This window comes from Homarus americanus, unplaced genomic scaffold, assembly GCF_018991925.1.
Source record: "Homarus americanus isolate GMGI-L3 unplaced genomic scaffold, GMGI_Hamer_2.0 scaffold6317, whole genome shotgun sequence".
Lineage (NCBI taxonomy): Eukaryota > Metazoa > Arthropoda > Malacostraca > Decapoda > Nephropidae > Homarus > Homarus americanus.
The window spans coordinates 731,722-754,824 of record NW_024730668.1 but is presented as its reverse complement, the minus strand read 5'-3'; the positions used below and the strand labels follow the sequence as shown (position 1 = coordinate 754,824).

Genomic DNA, 23,103 nt, shown 5'->3' with positions numbered 1-23,103 from the left:
CCATCTCAATTTCTTGCCTCTTAAATCGGTATTTTTGTCTCGCATCCCGCAGCTTATGTGGTACAGTAACACAACATTGAGAAATGAAATGAGAAAAGGCTGATAATCAATATAGACATAGCACCATACTCATCTGCAACAAGACAACTTAAATGAAATAAGAGATATGAAAAAAAAGTTGATAAACACTGAACAGAACATTGCACCGCCACAGCGGCTGTTTGGCTAGTACTGTAGGTAAATTTAATAATTTCAGTAGAAAATGCGGCAGACTAAACCTCGACATATCAGCTTCAAATTTGGCATGGAGTCTTAGATATGTATAAGGAACAATGCCTGAAGAGTGCAGCTTTGAGCAAAATTTCACTGCCCCCTACTGTACAGTATTATTTTTATTTATTCCACATGTTTACTGGTGCAGTATATATTATTTTATGTACAAAGAATAGCTCCTCCCACGCTCGAACCATCCTCTGGGTGATGTGACACAGTTCAGCCGCTTAGTTGGGCAGTCACCCAGCTGACTCATATCGAAGAGGGAGGAAAGGGCAAGTCGTCTGCACAGTTACAGCTCACTGCCTCCACACACAAACATTCACTTCCCACACATACATACCCATGCTCATTTTTCTTATCTTATTAATGCTATAGTATTATATTTTCTTTATTTCTAAGCCACATTAGAGTACAGTATTGAAATGATTTTAATTATCCTTTTTTCAAATGATCACAGACAAGTGATAATCATGTTGAGCAAGCAAGAGATGATGGGTTGACTCAGGCAGGAGCGAGTCCCAAGTGTCAAAAACATATAAGCAACGTACAATATAAGTGGGATTGCGTACTATGGACACACGCACTCCGAGACCCTACTGTACTTATGGAAGTCAATGGGAAAATGGGGTTCACGTTAGTCAACTTTTCAAGGACACATCCTACTGCAACCTGAGGAATTATTGTATTACCTTCCTCAGATTTTCTTTTCTATATGATTATTCAAAACCTACTACAGTACTGTATATTAAAAGCAGTACAGCAACAGTACACACAGGTTGTCCTTAAGATTGTTGGTTCAATTCTGTAAAATTGGGGAAAGGAAGGTAGTTGAGGGCAGTGTCAGCCACCAAACCTATTTGTATAGAAAAGGCTTAACATCCAGTGTGCTATATCCACACTCCCTAACAGTCAGCCATGCCTATGGGACCCATTTTCCCTTTTTCCTACATCAAATCTCCTTAACAATAATAGTTAGAGGGTGTTTACATTCAAATTGCAAGTGGTTTGGTGCCAGAACTAGATACTGTACACAGACGAGTTAGTGAAAATTATGGGGGCATAACAAGCGGAGTAGGGAAAGTAACAATGGCATATGAAGCAGAGGGAGGAACAAGTGCCTCTTAATTATCTTGTAGTCCTTTGTAGTCCTGGATAATTTATAAAAAGTCAAATACATAAACAGCAATTTAGCTTACCTTCTCAGAGTCATAGTGGCTCGAAACAATTTCAATACTTGAACCATCTGAGGTTCGCACAGGACTATTCATGGCCACCATGTCAAAACTCCCAATACTACTTTGTGTTGGAACATCATCTTCATCCTCCTGTGCACCAGCAAGCTGAAGGCCACTTAGCCAAGAGGTAATATCTTGAGACTTGGCTTGCCCACCGATACCACTAAGAGCCTGTATGGGTTGGTGTAATATGTATTACAGTACAGTATTCTGCATTAAAGGTCCAGATTTTCTTAACACATTCACTAAGTAATTTACAAATCATGGCCATGCCTTCCACAGATGGTAAAATATTATACAGCACAGCCTCTTAAGTCAGGAAATCAAATAAACCCCACAAGTTATAGGCCAAAAGAGAGATGTTATGTGATTTTTAGATGCTTTAGTTGCCGGTGTACAGCAATTCAGATGAATATTTGCTTTCAATGAGTTGGTTTTGAAGAAGTTTCTTTTTTGAGGAATTTACTGTAAACCAATTTTCAGACAAAATATGTAACCAAAGACCAACCAAACTAAATACAAGACAAAACTCAAAAAATCAATACAGAACATCATGAATTGCATGAAATAGAAGGTCATTTCCCACTCATTGTGGGGCTTGAAGAAATTAAAAAAAAAATTACCAACACAAGTTTAAAAAATAAATTGTTTTTATACTTGAAAATATTACCATTTATGAATATAAAATCTATGAAGAGATAGATAGACATACCACCTTGGTCCAGTCCCTTAGATGGTCCAATTACAGAGCCTTTACTATATTTGTAATACTACAGGAAAGCCTCCGATAACGACGGTTCTACTAACGACGATTCTTATTTAAGAACCTGGCTAATTTAAGACCCAATTCAATTTACGCCATTATTTTCTTTGTATTTAAGGCGAAAATAGAATAAAAAATGAATAATTTATATAAATAACTAAATCCCGCCTTGCACATGGAGGCTGCCGGGCTTGTGAGTGGTGATGCCAGCATCACTAGTACAGTGGTCCCTCGGTTAACAAACGGTTCGATTAACGAATTAGTTCCCATAAGGATTTTCAGTTCGATTAACAAACAAAACTTCGATTAACAAAAGCCTTACGAGAAACACGTTTTGTTGTGCGCATCAGCTCATCAGCTAGTCCGCCAATACAGTAATCGGTTCTATGTTTACATTCGTTTCCAGTGTTGTAAATATCAAGAAGGATGTGCTCTTTAATATTTTTGCATTTTTTATATTAAAATTATTAGTCATTCTGAAATTTAGTTAACATATTGATAATATAAACAGTACAGGGAACAGTTTTTGTGTGCCCATCAGCTGATTGAATCACCCACCAACGCTTCTCAGTTAAACTTTGTTCACAGTGGAGTGAACATCCAGTTTGCTGGTCTCTTGAATATTTTTGCATTTTTACATTAAAATTATTGGTCATTCTGAAATTTAGTTAACATATTGATAATATACAGTGCAGAAATTATGGAACATGAAGAAGGCATTAGAACCAATGCTCTCTCTAAAGAATATGGCATGTCATCATCGACTGCCTCTACAATTAGCTGTTTGATATGTAAACAAAGCTGCCAGGAATACGACATACACTCCTCAAATTAAGTTAAAATACAGTATTCTATTGTTTTTTATTTATTATTGTACAGTATACTGTACAGTACTGTATTTAGTTTTTATTTAATGTTTTGTATACAGTACTTTGTATGTAAAGTTGTACCCCGATTTACGCGGTCAATTGAACCCACAGGGTACCGCGTTAAGTGAAATCCGCGTAAATGGAACAACAGAACATATGGGTTTAATTCCATTAGAGACTGGCCCGACCCCCAAACTCCACTTTTTGACGACACACAACTATGTTGAAGTAAAAATTTTATCTTAACTTTATGATGGTATGAACAAACAAGTAATATAGAAGAGGTTAGGTTAGGAAAAATAAAAGTTAGGTGTAACACTTACGTTAGTAGAAGAGAGACACTGCGCAACCTTACAGCGCGGCTTGCCCAGGCGGAGGGAGGCAGGAGGGAGGGAGGAGGAGGAGGGAGGGAGGAGGAGGAGGGAGAGGCGAGGCATGCGGGAGCAGCGGGTGGGGCGAATCTAAAAATAGCGTCTCGAGCCGGACACACTGCGCGTATATGGGTAGATGAACCGCGTTAAGTGAAAGTTCGGTTCTGGCGAGGCACCGCGTATATGAGAAATCGCGTTAAGTGAAACCGCGTAAAGCAGGGTACAACTGTATACTTTTTCTGTGAGTTGGAACCAATTACCCAATATCCCATTGAAATAATAGATTCGGTTAACGGACGACTCTGTGGAACCAATTGTATTCGTTAACAAAGGGACCACTGTACTGTATAACCAGTCGCAACGGGCGGGCCCTTTGTTTTCAGTCATCTGAACAGGAATAGGAGAAAAACTTTCTCAGGTTTCTTACGGCATTTCTGCGTCCCTATTCAACATGAGCAAGAGATGGTAGTGCGGGTTCAAAAGCTAAAAGAATTTGTATAAGCTTAGCCGAGATACTAGAGGTGTTAAAACGATATGAAAAAGGTGAGAGGTCTGTGGATATTATATGGAGCAAGCAATGAACATATTTTCTGAAGTGTATCCATTAACAAAACGAAGCATTAAAATTAACAGGGACATGAAAAATGCAAATGACCTCTACATAAAGATGTATAATGAGAAAAGAAAGAAGCTGTGCAAGGTTCTTTCAACACCTTTAATATTAGAAGGCCTAAACCACCAACTTCAGCTACACCATCAAATTCAGCATCATAAGCAGATTCATCAACAACTTCAGGTTCATTAACAGTTTCAGGAACAGCTTCAGGCAGAGTTGAACCTGAGTAAAAACTCACACATCATTGACTGTCTTTATGTTTTAGACTTTACCACCATTGGTGAGTAGAATTTTTTTTTACATTCATAAGTATTTTTATTTAAAATATATATGAACAGTAAATAAGTGTTGCTTTCATATTCTTATGTAGAAAAATGGCGATATGTTTTCACATGTACGCAATTACATACGTTGGCGTTCCCAATCCATCTTGCTTTATTTCTTTACCATTAGTGGTTAGCTACAGTACTTCTGTTCTATTTATCAACATTAAATAACATTACTTAAAAAATACATACAGATATTCATTTTTTTACATTAGTTCACTACAGCTACAACCAGGGTCTTATTTTCTTCAGTTTCTTATGTAGAACCATCGTCACTCACGAAAACAATGCCGTTTCGACTCCTCTTGTGTGTTTTCATATTCTACGTATTATTAATGAATTGCATTGTTCATTTTGCATACACTGTATAAACATTAATTCAATCAAATACATATTCAGTAATAAACAATAATGAATCTTTTGTGCATATTTGTACATATTCTTAAGATAAATGATGCTGTTTCTTTCAGTGCGCACAGATACATTGGCGTTCCACTATCACTCATTTTTTTCTTTAATACCAGTGGTTATTTCCACTGTACATTAACATGAATTAAGACATACATATTTTTTACATTAATTTTACTACAACAACAACCAGGGTCTTATTATCTTCAGTTTCAGGAGGATAAATAATAATAATAAACGGTTTATTAATAAAGTTGCAGCCGGTGACTGAAAATATACAAACTTACATGTGATTTAGACATAATAATATATGTTCAATACATTTACAGGGCTGTACAGAACATAAATCAGGAGCTGTTTATTACTTTAACAATAGATGGGATGGTGCTATTCTTATATCTATCAGTGCGGGATTTTATGGGTTGAATTTTGCTGTAGTGGCGGACTGCACGAGGTGGGGGGAGGACTGCCGGTGGCAGTAGGTGTCAATAACGAGGATGGTGCAGTAGTCCACTGCCAAACCCTCCTAGTGCGTGGTGGTGGTCACTGAGGGATGGCATTTCCAGGGTGGAGAGAGCGTTGTTGTAGCCGGAGTAGTCTGCACCGAGCATGATTCTGCAAGCCCTCTTCTGTACCTTCTCTAGCTGACGTTGTTGGGTAGAGTTAAGAGAAGACGACCAGGCTGGTGACGTATACGTTAATTTAGGGAGAATAAATGCGTTGTAGATAGTCCCCAGCTCTGGCGTGGGTGCCCCAAGTGACCTGAGTCGTCGTAGCATGTAGAGTCGGTACGAGGCTGCCTTGATAGTGTTGTTTACATGGGCCTTCCAGTCCAGTTTGTGGTCTATAGTTACACCCAGGAGTTTGGCAGACTGCACTAACTGGAGAGGATGGGCATCCACTGTAACTGCTGGAGCTTGCACTGGAGTGGTGACGGTATTAAGAACATACGAAAATAAGGAGCCTTACTACAAAGCTGCTAAGCTTATTCCACTCGTCCACCACCCTATTTGTGAACCAGTTCCTTCCTATCTCCCTCCTAAACCTAAACTTATCCAACTTAAATCCATTGCTCCGAGTCCTATCCTGCTCGGATATTATAAGAACTTTATCTATATCCCCTTTATTGATTCCTTTCACCCACTTAATTACTTCTATCATATCTCCCCGCACTCTTCGTCTTTCTAGGGAATGCAAGTTTAGTTTCTTTAACCTATCTTGATATGGAAGGTTTCTAAGTCCCGGAGTCATTTTCGTCATTCTTCGCTGCATCGACTCCAGTGAATTGATATGCATTCTACAGTAAAGGCCCCAGAACTGAACAGCATAATCGAGGTGCGGCCTGACTAGAGCAAGATATAGTTGCAATAAGACCTCTGCACTCTTATTACTTGCACTTCTAAATATAAAACCCAATACTGTTTGCCTTATTTCGAACATTAACGCACTGTTTTCTAGGCCATAGGTCCAGGTTTATAAGTATCCCTAAGTCTCTTTCACAAGTCGACTTCTCTAGGTTGATATTGTTAAGGCTGTATACATTGACAGTATTTGTTCTTCCAATATTAAGTACGCTGCACTTGCTGGTGTTGAATTTCATTTGCCATTTTTCAGACCACCCCTGCAGTTTATTTAAATCCTCCTGTAGTGCATTTGCATCCTGCCCTGAATTAATCTGCCGCCCTATTTTGGTGTCATCCGCAAACTTGCTTATGTCACTGCCCTTCCCAGTATCTAGATCGTTTATGTAGATTATGAACAAGAGTGGGCCTAGTACTGACCCCTGGGGAACACCACTGGTTACACAGCCCCACTCAGATTTAACACCATCTACGCTGACCCTCTGCGTTCTATCGGTGAGCCATGATTTTATCCAATTTAAAACTTCCCCTCGATACCATGAGCCTTAACTTTTCTCAGAAGCCTCTGATGCGGTACTTTGTCAAATGCTTTGCTAAAGTTTAAGTAAATAACATCGTAATTTTCGTTAGACAACAGCAGATTTGTTAGACAAGTATTGAAGTGCATGACCACGGTTTTGGTGTGATTGATGGTGACCTTGTTCGCCATAGTCCATGCCTGTAGCCTGTCCAGGGTGCCTTGTAGCGATGAGTAGTCCGGTGAGGTGTTGTCCACCTTAACCCCCACAGTACAGTCAAACACATATTTCCACCTGTGAGGAGTGTCCGATACAGCGTCATTGATCCGGATTAGGAAGCACAGTGGTCCCATCTTGGTCCCCTGGGGAACACCGCAGGTGAGGTTTTGGAATGTGGAGACGGAGCCCTGGTACCTGACAACGCTCACTCAGGAAATCAGTGAGCCATGAGACCAGGTTGGTGGGCAGCCCTAGTGCAATGGCCTTGTTGATAACAGTGCAGTGATCAACAAGGTCAAAAGCTTTCCTGAAGTCAACAAGGGCAACGGCCAGTGATGTCTTACGTTTCTCCAGGTTTTTGTGTAAGAAATCCAGGAAACTAATTAAGCAGTGATCTAGAGGAGGTCCTCATATTACCAAATTAATGTGGATGTAAACACTGACAGCAACAATGTCGTCTCTTCTCCTCTTGTGTTTTAATATTCTATGTAGTATTAATGAATTGTATTGTTCATTTCGCATATATAAAGATTAATTCAATCAAATACATATTCAGTAATAAACAATGAATAAATCTTTTGTACATATTCTTAAGATAAATGACACTGTATATATTTTGGCGTTCACAATCTATCTCGCTTTTTTCTTTGCCATTAGTGGTTAGCTACTTCTATTGTTCCATTTATTAACATTAAATAACATTACTTAAAACATATATATATTCATTTTTTACACTTTAGTACAGCTACAACCAGGGTCTTATTTCTTCATTTTCTTATGTAGAACCAGCGTACCGGGTGTAAACACTAACAAAAACAATGGCCATATAATTATTCTTTTATATTGTATTAGGTGCATTCATAAACATTAAAGAATATAGTTTGTATTTTTCAATAATTTTATTGTTTGGGGGGAAAAGAGGGTAAAAAGCAACACAAAAGATATGAAAAGTTCACACTTGGGAACGCATCTCATTATTAATGCTTTATTTAATAGTAATTCATGATACGATGATTCACCTTACACTGCAATATTGGAGGACATATTACCGTCGTTATTCGAGGCTTTACTGTACTAACCTTGGGAGATGCAGTCTGACTACAATTTTGTTCTTTCTGTTGTGCAAGCCAATTGTGGTTTGCCAGACGAGGAAATTGGACAGTGATGCGCAGAGGAGAGTCGGGTCCAGAAGCTGCCCCAGCAACACTCTTGTGCAACACATCATGCTCATCATCCTCGTATTCTTCAACTCTACAATGTGTTAATTCTGATAAATATATTAAATTTACCAAAACATATACAAAGAATCAACCAAAGAAATTAATTAAAAATGATACTTAAACTTAAAACATTATACAACCTCCATTAGCTTGTCTTACACAAGAACAAGTACATTATCATACTGTACATCAGTGTAGCTTTGGCAAATTTCAGAATACGTGTGGACAGGATTGAAGTTAAGACGTGTATTAATCTATCCCTCAACCATACTCCATTCTAAATCAATGGAACAGGACACCAATCCAAACACAAAAAAGAATTGATGGACCCTAAATTCCATTTTTTCTTGCAGAATATGTAAAGCATGAAACTTACTTGGCTGGGATGACTGGAGATGGGTGGTGGGTGATAGTGTCCGGTAGCTGGACAGAACCAAATTCCGAGACAGCGGAGCTAAGGGCAGTCTCATCCAGCTGTACTGACACGTGGTTCACCGGCTGAACATTCTTCAAGCTGAAAGAAGTCATAAAGTTGTGATGGTCAATTTGTGTACACGAATCACAAATGTAATGGAGAGATGGCATTAATATATAAAACACAGATGCTATACCTTGACACTAGCTGCAACAGACTACATTTGAGATGTGCTGATACCGATACTCATCCCAAAGGTGATACCATTACCGATACTTTATAGTTCAGCGGACTCACCCACACTGGAAAGGTCTATATACTAACCAGTAGGCATGAATCATTGCTTAGTGCCAGTCTTAATTTTCCTTTGTTAACTTAACTTATTAATTTAAGCTCTTACTCATTACATATATACTTGGCTAGTTATTAAAACTCATTCTGTTGCTAATAGCACTAAGTTGACAACTCTGTTTCTCAGTCCACACTTGAGGGTTGTACAACTGCCAACTCATGATTACTTTATATGTATTGCACTGTACTGTGGTTGTGCATGTTATCTAGAAGTTAGAACTTCAATATTGTGACTATTGTCCAATATTAAGTCTTGGCTCTTTAGATTTGTTCTTTATTATTAGTTTTGCTCGTTATCTTAAACTTAACCCTTAGGCCAATGGGTGACGTTCCAGAACGTCCGACCAGCGCGCCCCGGGTGACGTTCCGGAACGTCCGCCTATTTTATTTTCGTTGGGGAGGGGGGAACTTAATTTGTCCTCGATTTATCCCCGCAGGGGAGGGGGGAGAGGGGGTTACTGCCAGCAGCACCCAAACCCGAGGCTTAAGGGTTAAAGACACTAAGTTGTTTATCAAATTCTTATATCAATATTCTAGATCTATACTGAAAAAAAGAAATTTGAATTATTATGTGAATTTTACTTATACTAAAACTATTGATTTTATTAATATCACCATGTCAGTCAAGAATTTTATGAATATAAGTAAAATATGCCAAAGGTTGGGGGATGCAGTTTCCCGACAATTCCAGAATGACAGTTTCATATAGTACCAGTACTGTACATAATACACAGTCTGTTTTGTTTGTTTGCTGTGCAAAGATACAGTTTTGATAATAGAGTTGAAATTTGAAATAATGGTTACTCATGCATGCCAGAAGTGTAATGAAGGTGGAGTTTGGGGGGTTGCTACCCCACCCCTAAAGGTGGAACCACCTTAAAAACACAGCCACAGTTTTTAAGACAAAGCTGAAATTTGGTATAAATGATTCCGAGAATGCTCTGAGAATATAAATTGGGGGTGAGGGGTTGACCATACTAATAATTGACCCAACCACACTATACATAATACACTAACTTACCACTCCATGTCATCCACTTTAATCTTGGCCAGGGTACTGGTATCTGTTGGAGAGCAGCGCTCTAAAAGGTCGCGTGTGGCTACAAGTGCTCCTTTACCATGCATTAGGCCAGCCTGTTGAGTTCCAAGTAAACAAGTCTGAAGGGCAGTGACAACCTGAATAAAGAAACATACAAATAATGTACAGTAAATTTAAAAATACAAAATGAAATGAAGAATTTGGTTAAACTCAGCATGTGATATAGCAAGCACAAGAAATCCAATCAAAATCCTATAAGTACACTAGCTAGAGAAAGGATCTGCAAAGTTGGGTCCACTGGATGTCAAAATGAACACTACAACTCCTGTTGTCTCGGTAGGGTTGTCAAAACCCTTCATCTGTTCTCATATTGTCTTGTGAAAAATTTAGCAGATACTTTTTGTAGTGAGTGTACCTCATGTATAACATACTATAGCACTCCTTTCTCAATTATCTTTTCCACTCACACAAGCAATGTCTCAGTCAGTTTGGGGATAAAGTGTATCAACTCACTCAGTCCACCTGAATGATGTTCTTCACCTCTCACTAACAATACAGGGCTGCTTTTTACCCCTACGTAAATTCTCTTTCAACACCATCAAACTTAGAAATTACAACAACTTGTATTAATAATGGGTACAGCTTCCAGTCTGTGCAATGATTTTACGATATCCAACAGTCACTCATGCACCACAATGCCTCAATCCTAAATCGAGGCACCCCGATTGATAGTGACGAATCAACCAATGGCGCCCAAATCAGATTCTTGTTTCAACAGGAAGCCCGACTCTTTCTCTACCCAATAAAGGGTTTATTCGTCATCCTTCGACAGAAGGATTGAGGCATTGTGGCGCATGAGTGCCTGTTGGATACCATAATATCATTGCACTATCGTCACTATTCTTCATCCTTCAAAAGAAGGATGATTAACAAACCCTGTACATATTAGGTAGAGAAAGAGTCGGGCTTCATGTTGAAACAAGAATCTGATTTGGGTGCCATTGGTTGATTCATCACTATCAATTGGAGCACCTCAATGTTTCATAACCTGGCTTACAGTGGTTTGGAAAATAAATCTCATTAGTATTGTAAAACTAATCTCTTTAAAAATGAGAACAGTCAAATTCCTTCACAAATATTGTACCCCAATTTAACCTATCCATATAAATATTCTGAAACAGTAGCCGCTATAAAATATCTGTATTCTTAAGTATCCAGTTGGTATGTAACTCGAACTAAGACAACCTTGCATCACTAGATCTTCTCAAATTATAGAACAACAATTAAATATAACTACTGTACTTGTAAAACCATTACAAGTTGCAACATAAACCTATACAGTACTATACTGTACTTACCTCCACCTGCCGCACCAACTGTCTCTCCCTCACTCTTAGTGACCCAACATGTTTCTCAACAACCTCATGGATTTCATCTTTAACCTGTAAATATTTCATTGTTTTTATTATCACCAGAACTTCCAATATACAGAACATGGTTCTAGACATAAAAAAAAAATTCTGGGTTCATCTTTAACAATGTATTAACTGCAAGAATCAAAAACAAATGTGCTAAAAAAGAGTCTTGTCACAGCATCTCTGAGGCTACAGAAATCTTGAAAACCTAAAAGGAAATTTATAATGGTAATACTGTATTACAATAATATGTTAACAGGAGTATCACACATGAAACTGTTCAGCTGAAAAAAAATATCCTATACAACTCAGGATGGAACATACCTCCAGCCATTCTATTCATCAGTTCTGACATCTTCCATCATACACAAAATACCACAGATCCAAATTTTGATCAAGCCAAAATATCCCTCTTGAATTTTTTGTATATAATTTTCTTAACTAGAATCAAAGGCAAAAGCACACACACACACATTCAATAACACTCATTCATAATTACTGTTTAAAGTATCTGAAAATTTTTTACTTTTCTTAAGTTCGAGTTCTTTACAACATAGAAGTACTGTAGCTTGAAATACTTAGTGATCAACAAATTCAAATGCCTTAGCTGTAAATTACAATACTATACAGTACAGTAATTTGAAGACTGCCCTTTACAAGCAGCCAAGGAATCAAAAAATTTTTTTTTAATTAACTAAAGGAAAGACTTGTTCTTGATTTAGCAATAAAGAAGCCATTTCCAGCATTCTATATCCTCCACTACTTGAAGCAAATGGCCAAAACTACCAAATAAAACAATGACTACATTTTCAGCAAGTAGCCAAGACAAAAGTGTACTGATAACTAGCCTTCACCTTGACAGTCTACACGCTGACAAGTAGCTATAAAGATAAAGAGTAAATATTTAATGAGAGAATAACCAGATGTTTGGGATCCAGCAATAAAATATGAAATGCATGACAAATAAAATAATCTAGATCTCAAAATATTAGATACTGTATATCCAGAAAATAGAAAATAAAATATAACAGCTTTGAAATGCTCAATCTCTTAAAAGACTATCAAAAAATGCATCCAACATCAAAACATACTCTGGTTAGATATTTTCCTCCAATATGTAGCTCAAGAAAAATAAAAGAGATATCACCTAGACAACAAATCATTGTAGCCTTGACAACAAAATTATCAAATTTTATCTTGAACTATAAATAATCATCAGAACTACTCAATGTGTTCCATGTCAGTGAACTACTATACAGGATACTTTGTAATCTAATCTGTTTATGATAACCATGACAAATACACAAAGGGCATTGACTTATCTCAGGCTTTTATTAGCAAGTACTTCTCAAGCAAATGAAGATAATATGAAATGTCAACTTATTTTCATTCAATAAACTACTGTCTTAAAACAACCCTACATTTGATAAGCAATTCCTAATACCCTGTAAATGGAATAACAGAACATATGGGATTAATTGAAATAGAGACTGGGCCGACTCCCAAACTCCAGTTTTTCACACAATACTGACTTAATACCTATGTTGTAGTAAAAATAACATCAAAATTTTATGATGGTATGCACACAATTAATATTTAAGAGAAATACAGTCGCCAGGTTAATGTCCATTCAAATAATGGACTCAACTCCCCCCCCCCCCTCTTCCCACGCTCCCTGGCTCCTCCCTTTCTGAGAAATGTTTGGGTGAAAACACTAGATTTTAAGGTATAGAAATAAATAATACCTCAGACTAAAGTTAGGATAATATAATTGACATTGCTGGACTCCTTGCAAGGCCAAGAATATTTTGATTATAAATGTCATATATTTTGCACAAAAGATAACATTTTGGCTTTGTAATCAAAATTCTTAAATTAGATCTAAAATTTGTATGTCTAATGCAAATTCCATTATGTTTATATTTAAAATAATCACAATCTTATAAGAATTCCAGCAATGTAAATTATATTCTGGCCGGGTAATTTATATGAATTTTATGAGGTAAAACAAATATCTTCAGTAAATAAACAAATTATTATTCACCTAGACACTATCTGTCAATCAAAATACCCCCCCCCCTCTTCCCAGCTCACTGCGTCCCTCCCTCCCTCCCCCTCACCCCCCACCTTCCCTCCCTACCAGAGAAATGATTGGGAGAAAACAGTATACTATTTACAATTTTAGTAATAAATAATACCTCAAACTAAAGTTAGAATAATATAATTGACATTTCTGGATTCCTTGCAGGTCAGGGAATATTTTGAATGTAAACTTCATATATTTTGCACAAGATAAAATACAGGTTGTACCTCTCTAGTCCGGCATTCTGTGGTCCGGAAACTCCAGTGGTCCGGAACGATTTTAGTTTGTCCAATAGGTAGATAGGCAGTTTTTTTTTTTTTTTTTTTTTTTTTTTTTTTTTTTTTTTTTTTTTTTTTACTTATCTGAATTATTATTATTATTACAGGAGTATTAAATTTTTGCCCCTCAGGCCCTAATGTGGGTCAGTGACCTATTCCCGGGTGGGCTAATCCCCTTAAAAAAAAAGCCGCGGGAAATTAAGGTTTGTTTACATCCGGCAGTTCGGCTGCTATCTCTCTCTCTGCTTGTCTATACAGAGTACAACATTTAACCCTTCAATATATATGAGCAGTAAATAAGTGTTGCTTTCATATTCTTATGTAGAGTAATGACGATATATTTTCACATGTGCGCACTTACATACGAGCAGTCTCACTTTTTTTTTACCATTAATGGTTAGCTACTTATATTGTTCCATTTATTAACATTAAATAACATTACAGGTACTTCAAGCAACCATATTCATTTTTTACATTAATTTTACTACAGCTAAACTCAGGGTCTTATTTTCTTCAGTTTTATATGTAGAACCAATCAGTCACTGGTTTCGTAAGCTTTAACATAAACAATGCCGGCAGCGGTCTCGTCTCCTCTAATATTCCACGTATTATTAATAAATTGTATTGTTAATTTTGCACACACGTACATTAATTCAATAAAAACAAATTCAGAAACATTAATTAAAATATATATGAACAGTAAATAAGTGTTGCTTTCATATTCTTATGTAAAGTAATGACGATATGTTTTCACGTGTGCGCATGCGCACTTACATATGCGATCTCTCTTTTTCTTTACCATTATCGTTAGCTACTTCTATTGTTCCATTTATTAACATTAAATAACATTACTTAAAACAACCATATTAATTTTACTACAGCTACAACCAAGGTCTTATTTTCTTCAGTTTTATATGTAGAACCAGTCAGTCACTGGTTTTGTAATCAACGAAAACAATGCTGTGTCATTTCCTCATGTGTTTTAATTTTCTACGTATTATTAATGAATTGTATTGCTCATTTTGCACATATAAACATTAATTCAATAAAAAAGACATTCAGTAATAAACAATAATGAATCTTTTGTACATAAGAGAAATGACGCTGTTTAAACGATTATGCACGTCGTCTGCACGTTGGCGGGCCGTTCAAACCCGTCGAAATTCAAGTTTCCGCCGTCAAAATTTTTATTTATTTATTTTTTTGTGTTCCAATAAAATACGTTAAGAATTAAAAACTCGCGAAATTTGAGAAGCTACTATACGACATTTAACCCTTCAATATGTCTTCAAAGAGACCATGACGCAGAGAAAGTGGTGCTAGTGCTTCCAGGCATAAGCAAAAGTCACTATCTATCCAGGAAAAGGGTGAATTTCCATGGTCCGGCACCGGTCAGGTCCCGAGGTTGCCGGACTAGAGAGGTACAACCTGTATTTGCTTATTTTCATGATATCCTTAAATTGCATCTAAAATTTGTATGTCTAATGCAAATGTTAAGATGTTTATATTTAAAATGATCACCATCTTGTAAGGATTCCAGCAATGTAAATTACATATTTTATGAGCTAAAAACATATATATCTTCAGTAAATAAACAAATCATACTTCACCCGCGTAAATGAGTAAATTCACCGTGTAAATCGTTCATTATACTGTATATGCCACTTTAAATCGACACATTCCTAATACAAATGAAGATTTACAAAGACTGTACAGCAATTTTCTATTCATTTGTGTCTGTTAACATCACTGGCAGCAGTGTTGCCAAGTTAGACTTGCCACTACACACATCCACTTTGCCCAACAAACTGCATAGCTGTAGATAGAATTTAAATGGCAGTGCCAGATCATCCAACCATATACAGTACTCTGTTTTCAGAAGAGAGAAATCATAAAAATTATCTTCAATGGTGAAATATTTACAAGTTGCTGGTTCAGGCACACTACACATCTAAATAATACAGCACTGGCAGCCTTTATAGCACTTTAACATTCTAATTCGTCTTTCTCAACCCACTTTTCAAACGTTGTTCTTTATTAACTGCATAGAGTATAGAATTCATATACAATACCTGTACTGCACACCTGTCAAGATGAAGTGGTTGGTTGAGCACTTGTAGAATGATTCTAGACTGTCATTACACAAATAAATAACATCTCCCAAAGATACCAACTGATAACATATTATACTTGAGCATGTTTGTCAATGAAGCATGTACAGGTGCTGTATTGTATCTGCATGCCATAATTCAGTCACATTACAGTACTGTACTTATGAACAGCAATATGATTTTATATATTTTTCATCTACAGTATTATATTTTACAACTATCTTTACAATAATACAGTACACTTGACTTATACTGTACAGTACAATACCTGTACTAAAATAAAAGGTAAAACTGTACTTTATGACACTAACTCTTGAGAAGGAGCAACTTTAGGACAATTTTCTATAGAAAATTTTCTTACCACTTGAATATAATACCTGTATATTAAAAAAAATTTAGATTTTTTTCTCACTAGTTTTAAGTACAGTACTGTAATTCCATGCAAGTGTGCATGATGCCATGTTTGTTCCCCTCCTTGTGCAAATAATTCACTGTAGGTGCGTGTGATCCATGTAGAGTACTGTACAGTACAGTATATGCTGATAACATTATCGGAAAAAAAATTCAAGTGCTTTCGTGTATACACTATTTCACATCTCCTGGAGACAGCAGCTGTCCACCATGTCCTTATGTTGACAATAAGGCAAGATAACATAACACCCCAACCAACCCTAACAAATTTAACCAAAAATTAGACATTTCCACCCCATGATGGATACGTTAGGTAGGTAGGTTTATCTTATCTACAATATACCACCTCTGTTGCTGCAAGACAAAGGTGTACACCTGTCAGTAAAGTACAGTAGATTATTAATATAAGAAAGATCTTATAATCATCTACATACAATGTATACAAAAATATTCTAAAGTTGTTACCAATTTCCATATTGGTTAAGGTGTTACTGTATTTTGTTATTAACAGTTTGTACAGAATGTTTACTCAGCGTTAAGATCCCTTCACCAAATGTGGTGACAGCATCTGAAAATTTAGTTCCTCAATGACACAGTTAATGAAAAGTAAATACAACTCAAACAGTTATTTAATACCTTTTGTGCATTTTCCTGGAGATGTTGGCGATATTCTTCCACCTTGATAAGAGTGTTCTCCACAAAGGCCAGCTTCAGTGCCAAATCGAGTTCCAGCCTCTCTAGAGACATCTGTATAAAAAGAATGGTTACAGCAATTGATAAAACTTCCACACTTCCTAATTACAGCATAGTATAAAGTAGTGTATACAATGCATTCATTTATTAATACAGTACAGGTTTGTCTTAATACCAATTCTTTATTATCCTAGCCAAGAGCAGAGTACTGTACATTAAGACAATTTAAAAGATAACATACCATTAATAAACTGAGATTTAATTCAATTGGTACTAGCCAAAAAGTATCATCACTACTATTTGGTCTTGTTTAACACTAGATCGGCTGTCACGCTTTTTTGACCTTTAAGAAAAAATGAGCTACAGATTTTTTTTTAGAGAAATCTAACCAATTACATAGTCAGTTTAAAAGCAATTACTGCATTTCATATTACAGTAAAGTAAACCCTCGTTATTCACGAAGATTAGGTTCCAAGGAAAGTGCGAATAGGCAAAACCGCAAATAACAACTTACAGTATACTACCTTAATGCACTCCTGTTTACCTACACAGGTACTAAACAACCGACCAGCTGCGGCAACACTAGTCCCCTCTTTTAACTTATCTAATAATTCAACTTTCTTTTTCAGGGTCATCACTGACTTCTGCCTTTTACATTTCACTTCACTAGCACTGACACTAGGCAGTCTTTTAGGGGCTATTTCACACAGAAACACTAAAGTTTTGAGAGTACAACACGAGATGCTGTGTCACAGGCAATGGTTGAGTGCAAAAAGAGGGAGAGGAGATGCTACGGGTGCATGGGGTGACTCGTTGCGCTGCAGGAAAAGGCTCGCAAGCTAGCCACCATTTGCTTGCCGCAAATGGTCGAAATCGCAAACCCACGAATGGCAAGGGTCTAATGTACAGTATATGGATATTTATGCAACAATATACAGTACTGTACTGTATAATGTTTCAGCTTTATTGAAGACTTCCTTTACATTTGTTTTTCTTTTAAAAATGTAGTTCCAAAAGAAATTATTCTGAAATCAAAGATGCGGCCCATAAAAATAAAATGTACACCTAGCATGCTTAGCATTAGCTGTGTAAGTGTGAAGAATTCCCCATAACTTTCAGTGATCAGTACAGTTGATATAAATACTGTACACCTTTTGACAACCTTGCCAGCACACTTACCACATACTAGCTCCTTGCATACAAAATAAATACCGGGGTATCCATTGTTTTATTTCCATTACACATTGAGATTTGGCATTGGCATTACTTTTGCTTTACTGGGCAGCTTTCATAGTTGTCATCACAGCTCTTTTCTTCTCCAAGGCATTACTACAGTGGTTTTAGATAATCTGGCATGTGACATACGAGTCTCTACGAGTTGTGGCCAGCTTCAGAATGAAATCTAGTCGACTGATATTTTTGCCTGCTATTTCTTTGTACAGAATTTGAAAGTATTGATAGCTGCAAGATCTAAAATGTTATAGAATACTTGCACTGGCCATCATCATGATGCTTTGATTGAGTACTGGCGTACCATTTGATCTGAAACATCAACACCATACAGTCAAGGATGTTAAAACATTGTCAGCTGTGACATTTCTACTTCATCCATGAATGGAGCAAGAAAGCGAATGACAACGTTTTCAGAGTGACTCAATGCCCAGACATGTTTCATCTTTGCCCAAGATATGGAAAGCCATTGACAAGATGCTCTAACTTGACATCTACTGCAAGCCAGAATTTTATACCAAATTTGTCAGGTTTGTTAGCCATATCCTGAGTGAATGGACACCTAGCTTTTGTGGGAAAACAGCTGTTCATGAACAGTTATGTTATCACCAGCTTTATAGCAGACAATGCAGTTCTGAATGAAGGAATTCCACACTCAGTTATGTAAGCATGTTTGATTATACTGTAGGAAATGTAATGAATGATACAACAGATCTATAAAACCATTATAATAATGTAATTATAATCAAAGAATCAAAAAGTAAGAAATAATATCAATTCATAAAATTGGTCAATATGACATCTTCAGCCGTTCTAGGTACAGTACAGTTTAACAGTCCGTTTCTCAGACACATTTGAAACTAGGGGTGTACCAAATTATATCTTATATCAACACAACATTTTAAGAAGTCATAAAAGTTAGGGGCCTCTATATTAAGAACTATAGTAATGGTGGGGCAGACAGTTAGCACCCAAAAGCATTTATATATTCTGTTCAGTTTCTACAGTTGTTCTTTGGATATTAACTAATAAAATGGACAAGACAACTTTATATTTTAATAACATTATAAGAATTTTTTTATCTTTCTCTTTCAACCACATAAATCACCGGTAGTGGGCATGGCATTAAGGAAGAGGGAAATTATGGGGTAATACACAAGGGAAAACCTGACCATATGACATTAAAATGATGTTTCTACGTGCTTTGTATTCCAAAAAATCTGCCGTGTCCCCTTCGTATTGTTGTCCACTCTGTTTGTTTCAGTACAACAAACAAGCAGCTCGGTCCAAGTGTACAGCACTTTCACGGCCACAAAAAAACGTTAAATTAAACCATGCCACTTCAAGATAGTTCCTCCCATTGTTACCAGCTATCAAATTAAGTTCTTTTTGCTTAATTTATGCAGAGCCCCCAGCTAGGAAGTTAGGTAAGGTTAGGTAAGTTAGTTTGTTTAGTTGGGTTGGTTAAGTCAAGTTCAGTGCATTCTCATTTTCATGTTCAGTAGCAAACAAATATTATCTCCAGAAATTTTGGTTCAATTCTATAAGTTATTTCTGGTTAGCTCTATCCGTCTCCTCTAGCTATGCTTATTTGTTAATAGTTTTCAGACACATTCATATAATGCATAAAATACAAAGCTGGGGGTTAGGAAAAGCAAAACAAATGTGAACTTATGGCAATACAGTATATACTTTAAACCCTAAAAGAAAAGCCAGCTGTTTAGCGATAGTATTGGTCAGGCTCTGCCAACTGTGCTAAACCCTACTGACTACAGACAACATAATATTATATACTGTACACTGATAAACAAAAACTTGAAAAAAATAAATTATTAAATGCTTGGCTGGTTTATGCCTTCTGTGGTCATAAATAATTCAGCTCTTAAAGTCTATCACCAAACAGTCAACCAAAAATGGTCTTTCTAAGGAGATTAAAAACATAATTTTTGGTAAATTTGCATTGTCACACCATTCACATTTAGCAAGTAAAAAATACATTTTTTTTAGTGTAATTGTGTGTGTTTAGACCGAATATGACCTTCATTTTTGGCGGAAACTAGCCGGGGGTTTTTTGCGATTTTTTTTCGTTTGACGTTTTCCGAAAAAAAAGTGGCTAAGCGACTAAAAAATACACAAAAAAAACACTAGAAAAACAAAAACCTAACCTAACTTAACTGACTCTCACCATATGATGGAATCACCTATTTCTTACCTTATTGGCCTGGTTCTTGTTCGTCGTTGCATTCTGGGATTCTTACACAACGCCACATATGTTGGTCTTTGCAATATTTACATTCAGTCTTGCTCTTAGTACACTTTTCTGGGGTTGGAAGAACCATGCGATCGAAAAAATGCTATAGTTTCCTCGTTTTTTTTCCCAAAAACTCGCAATCAGCTCCATATACTTTGTGATATCCATCGCAGACTTCCATGGTAGGAACTGAACTTGAATTTCAAAATATGAGACCCAAAATAAAACTCGATTTTGATTGGGCCAAATATACTCTGAATTAAACCCAAAACCATTTTAATTGGTTCCAAAAGCAAAAACGCTTTTGATTGGCCACGTAATGTGATAGATGCAAATTATCTTATAATTAGACGTCTTATTCGAATATGATAATAGATTAGTGGTAGGAATGAACGGTGTGTAAACGCAATAATACCTAATTTTTATCACTTTATTTTTTTCCAGCTACCCCAGAATTTTCTGATAACAACAAGCATCTAAGTGGAGAGCCTATCAAAAGATATAAAGAAAATAGTGGTAACCCACCGTATATATTGTACTGTTGACTTCTGGCATCAAAGGTATTTACTTCTACCCGACACCGGCACTCAATTAATATAAATTCCAGTTTATACAACACACCCAAAATTTTCCCACTTAAACACTCCAAAAATAGAAGTTGCGTTGCATAATACCTTCTTATTCTTAAAACAACAGCATTTGAATATCATTAATTACGTCCTTCCATATTTACTGCTAGAAAGCATCAAGGAAGGTGAAAGTATGAGGTTTCATAAAAGCATATTTAAGGTTTCATCCTGTTTGAGGGTTATGATGTAACCCTTTTATTAACATTGGGTCGCTCAAATAAGCATGGATCATTTTATATTCAATAATGTAGTTGTAAGCCCTCAGTAAATCCATCACTGATTTAAAAAACAAACTCAAGTACTTCTGTTTAAAATACATATACTTTTATATCGGTCATGAAACTTTTTTACTAAACAGCTGATTGCTGTCGGCCATGGAGCAGTTCCCGCCCGTCACGTAGCCTTGGCCACCCTCTTATATTCCACTTTTAACAATATAATATACCAAATAAACCCACCCATTGGTAGTACCGCTAGCATAACTCCCACTAGTAAAATTTTTAGAAAAGGTTGTCATGCAGGAGACTAGAAACACAGCGAATTAATGTAAATACCTTCTGTCCTTAGCAACAGCACTTCTCCCTACAACGACTCTGCCGTTACTGAAGGGGTGGACGGATGGACGGTGGCGCCGCTGCCTGCGGGGAGAACCAATAATATGAATCAACACAATAAAACAACTTCAAACGAACTTGATTCAAACACATCGTAGTAATCCCTTTCAAGAACATTTGTTGACAGATAGATAGATTGATAAACATATATATATATTCAGTAAAAAAATTACAATATGCATACATGTTCACATTGATTCAGAGCCTGTGAGTGGTAAAGTAACACACACACGCTATTACTGCTCTGTACACACACACACACACACACTACTACTATTCTGTATACACACACACACACACACTACTACTGCTCTGTACACACACACACTACTACTGCTCTGTATACACACACACACACACACTACTACTGCTGTGTATACACACACACACACACACTTCTACTGCTGTGTAGTGGTTTCGTTATTTGTACATACACACCGGACCTTCTTGTGGAAAATGAAACCCATGGCAGAAAACATCCATCAATGATAGCGAGTGGTATCCCGTTCATTTTTTTCCATGACACCACCTAGCTTGTTTACCGAGTAGCCTTGATAACTTGTAGAACTGTAAAGCATTACTTAAAGCCTCTGATACAAGGGCAATATATATATATATATATATATATATATATATATATATATATATATATATATATATATATATATATATAATCATTGTATTGATTTCTCAAACTGTACTATACTACCGTTTGTCTTTGAATAATCAATGCATAGCTTTTATTTATTTATTTGATTTCATAAAAGCTTTAAGGATTCGCTGACCTTAATCAAAGTAAATTTGTCAAAGACAAGATAACCTTTGGTACACTATAATATTATTGATAGTTTAGGTTTACATCAGGTTTGTTGGTGCTCAGCAAGAGGTAAACTAAAGAATAGACCTGCATCTAGTGGTTCAGGGGCGGTTGCTGCTTCGTATCAGTTTAAGCATAACAAAGAAAATGTAAATCTAAAGTGTAATTTCATGATACACTATAGAATTTTTAAGTTAAATCTTGTTTTCTTTTTAATTCCTGTCATCTCATTAATAACACCAAGAGTTTTCTAATTCTCTTACAGACCTTAGTTGTTGAAGAGCAATAATAAAATCATAACTTTAATAATGTATGCCGTAAAACACGTTTCAATAAAGTATTGTCACTCTCGAGACTCTGGACGATGATCTGAATTGGAGAATAATTTATTATAAATTACTTACCGTGAGTTAATGACGTCTGCAATATTATCAGATATGAGAAGAGTATTAGCAAGTGTGACCCTGTTGAACGTAGCAAATTTTCACCTGAGGCTTGGGCAGTACACTATTTTTTTTTATAGTACATGTACTGCTCACTGGACCTCTATGGAGACCGTTTTGTCTGAACTATCCAGTATGACT

The 23,103-nt window shown here is 36.4% G+C and overlaps 1 protein-coding gene across 1 annotated transcript in view; it reads right to left on the bottom strand.

Moving 5' to 3' along the window:
* The window catches only part of LOC121867154, a 31,392-nt gene extending 9,666 nt beyond the window's left edge, over positions 1–21,726 (bottom strand). Inside the window, exons 1-7 of the mRNA XM_042366911.1 lie at positions 21,643–21,726; positions 16,922–17,032; positions 11,346–11,429; positions 9,970–10,124; positions 8,559–8,696; positions 8,042–8,213; positions 1,473–1,682 (exon numbers count right to left, since the gene is read on the bottom strand). Of these exons, the coding sequence (XP_042222845.1) occupies positions 1,473–1,682; positions 8,042–8,213; positions 8,559–8,696; positions 9,970–10,124; positions 11,346–11,429; positions 16,922–17,032 (870 nt within the window). The 5' untranslated portion in view covers positions 21,643–21,726. The remainder of the gene's footprint in view (positions 1–1,472; positions 1,683–8,041; positions 8,214–8,558; positions 8,697–9,969; positions 10,125–11,345; positions 11,430–16,921; positions 17,033–21,642) is intronic.
* Positions 21,727–23,103: the final 1,377 nt, after the last annotated feature.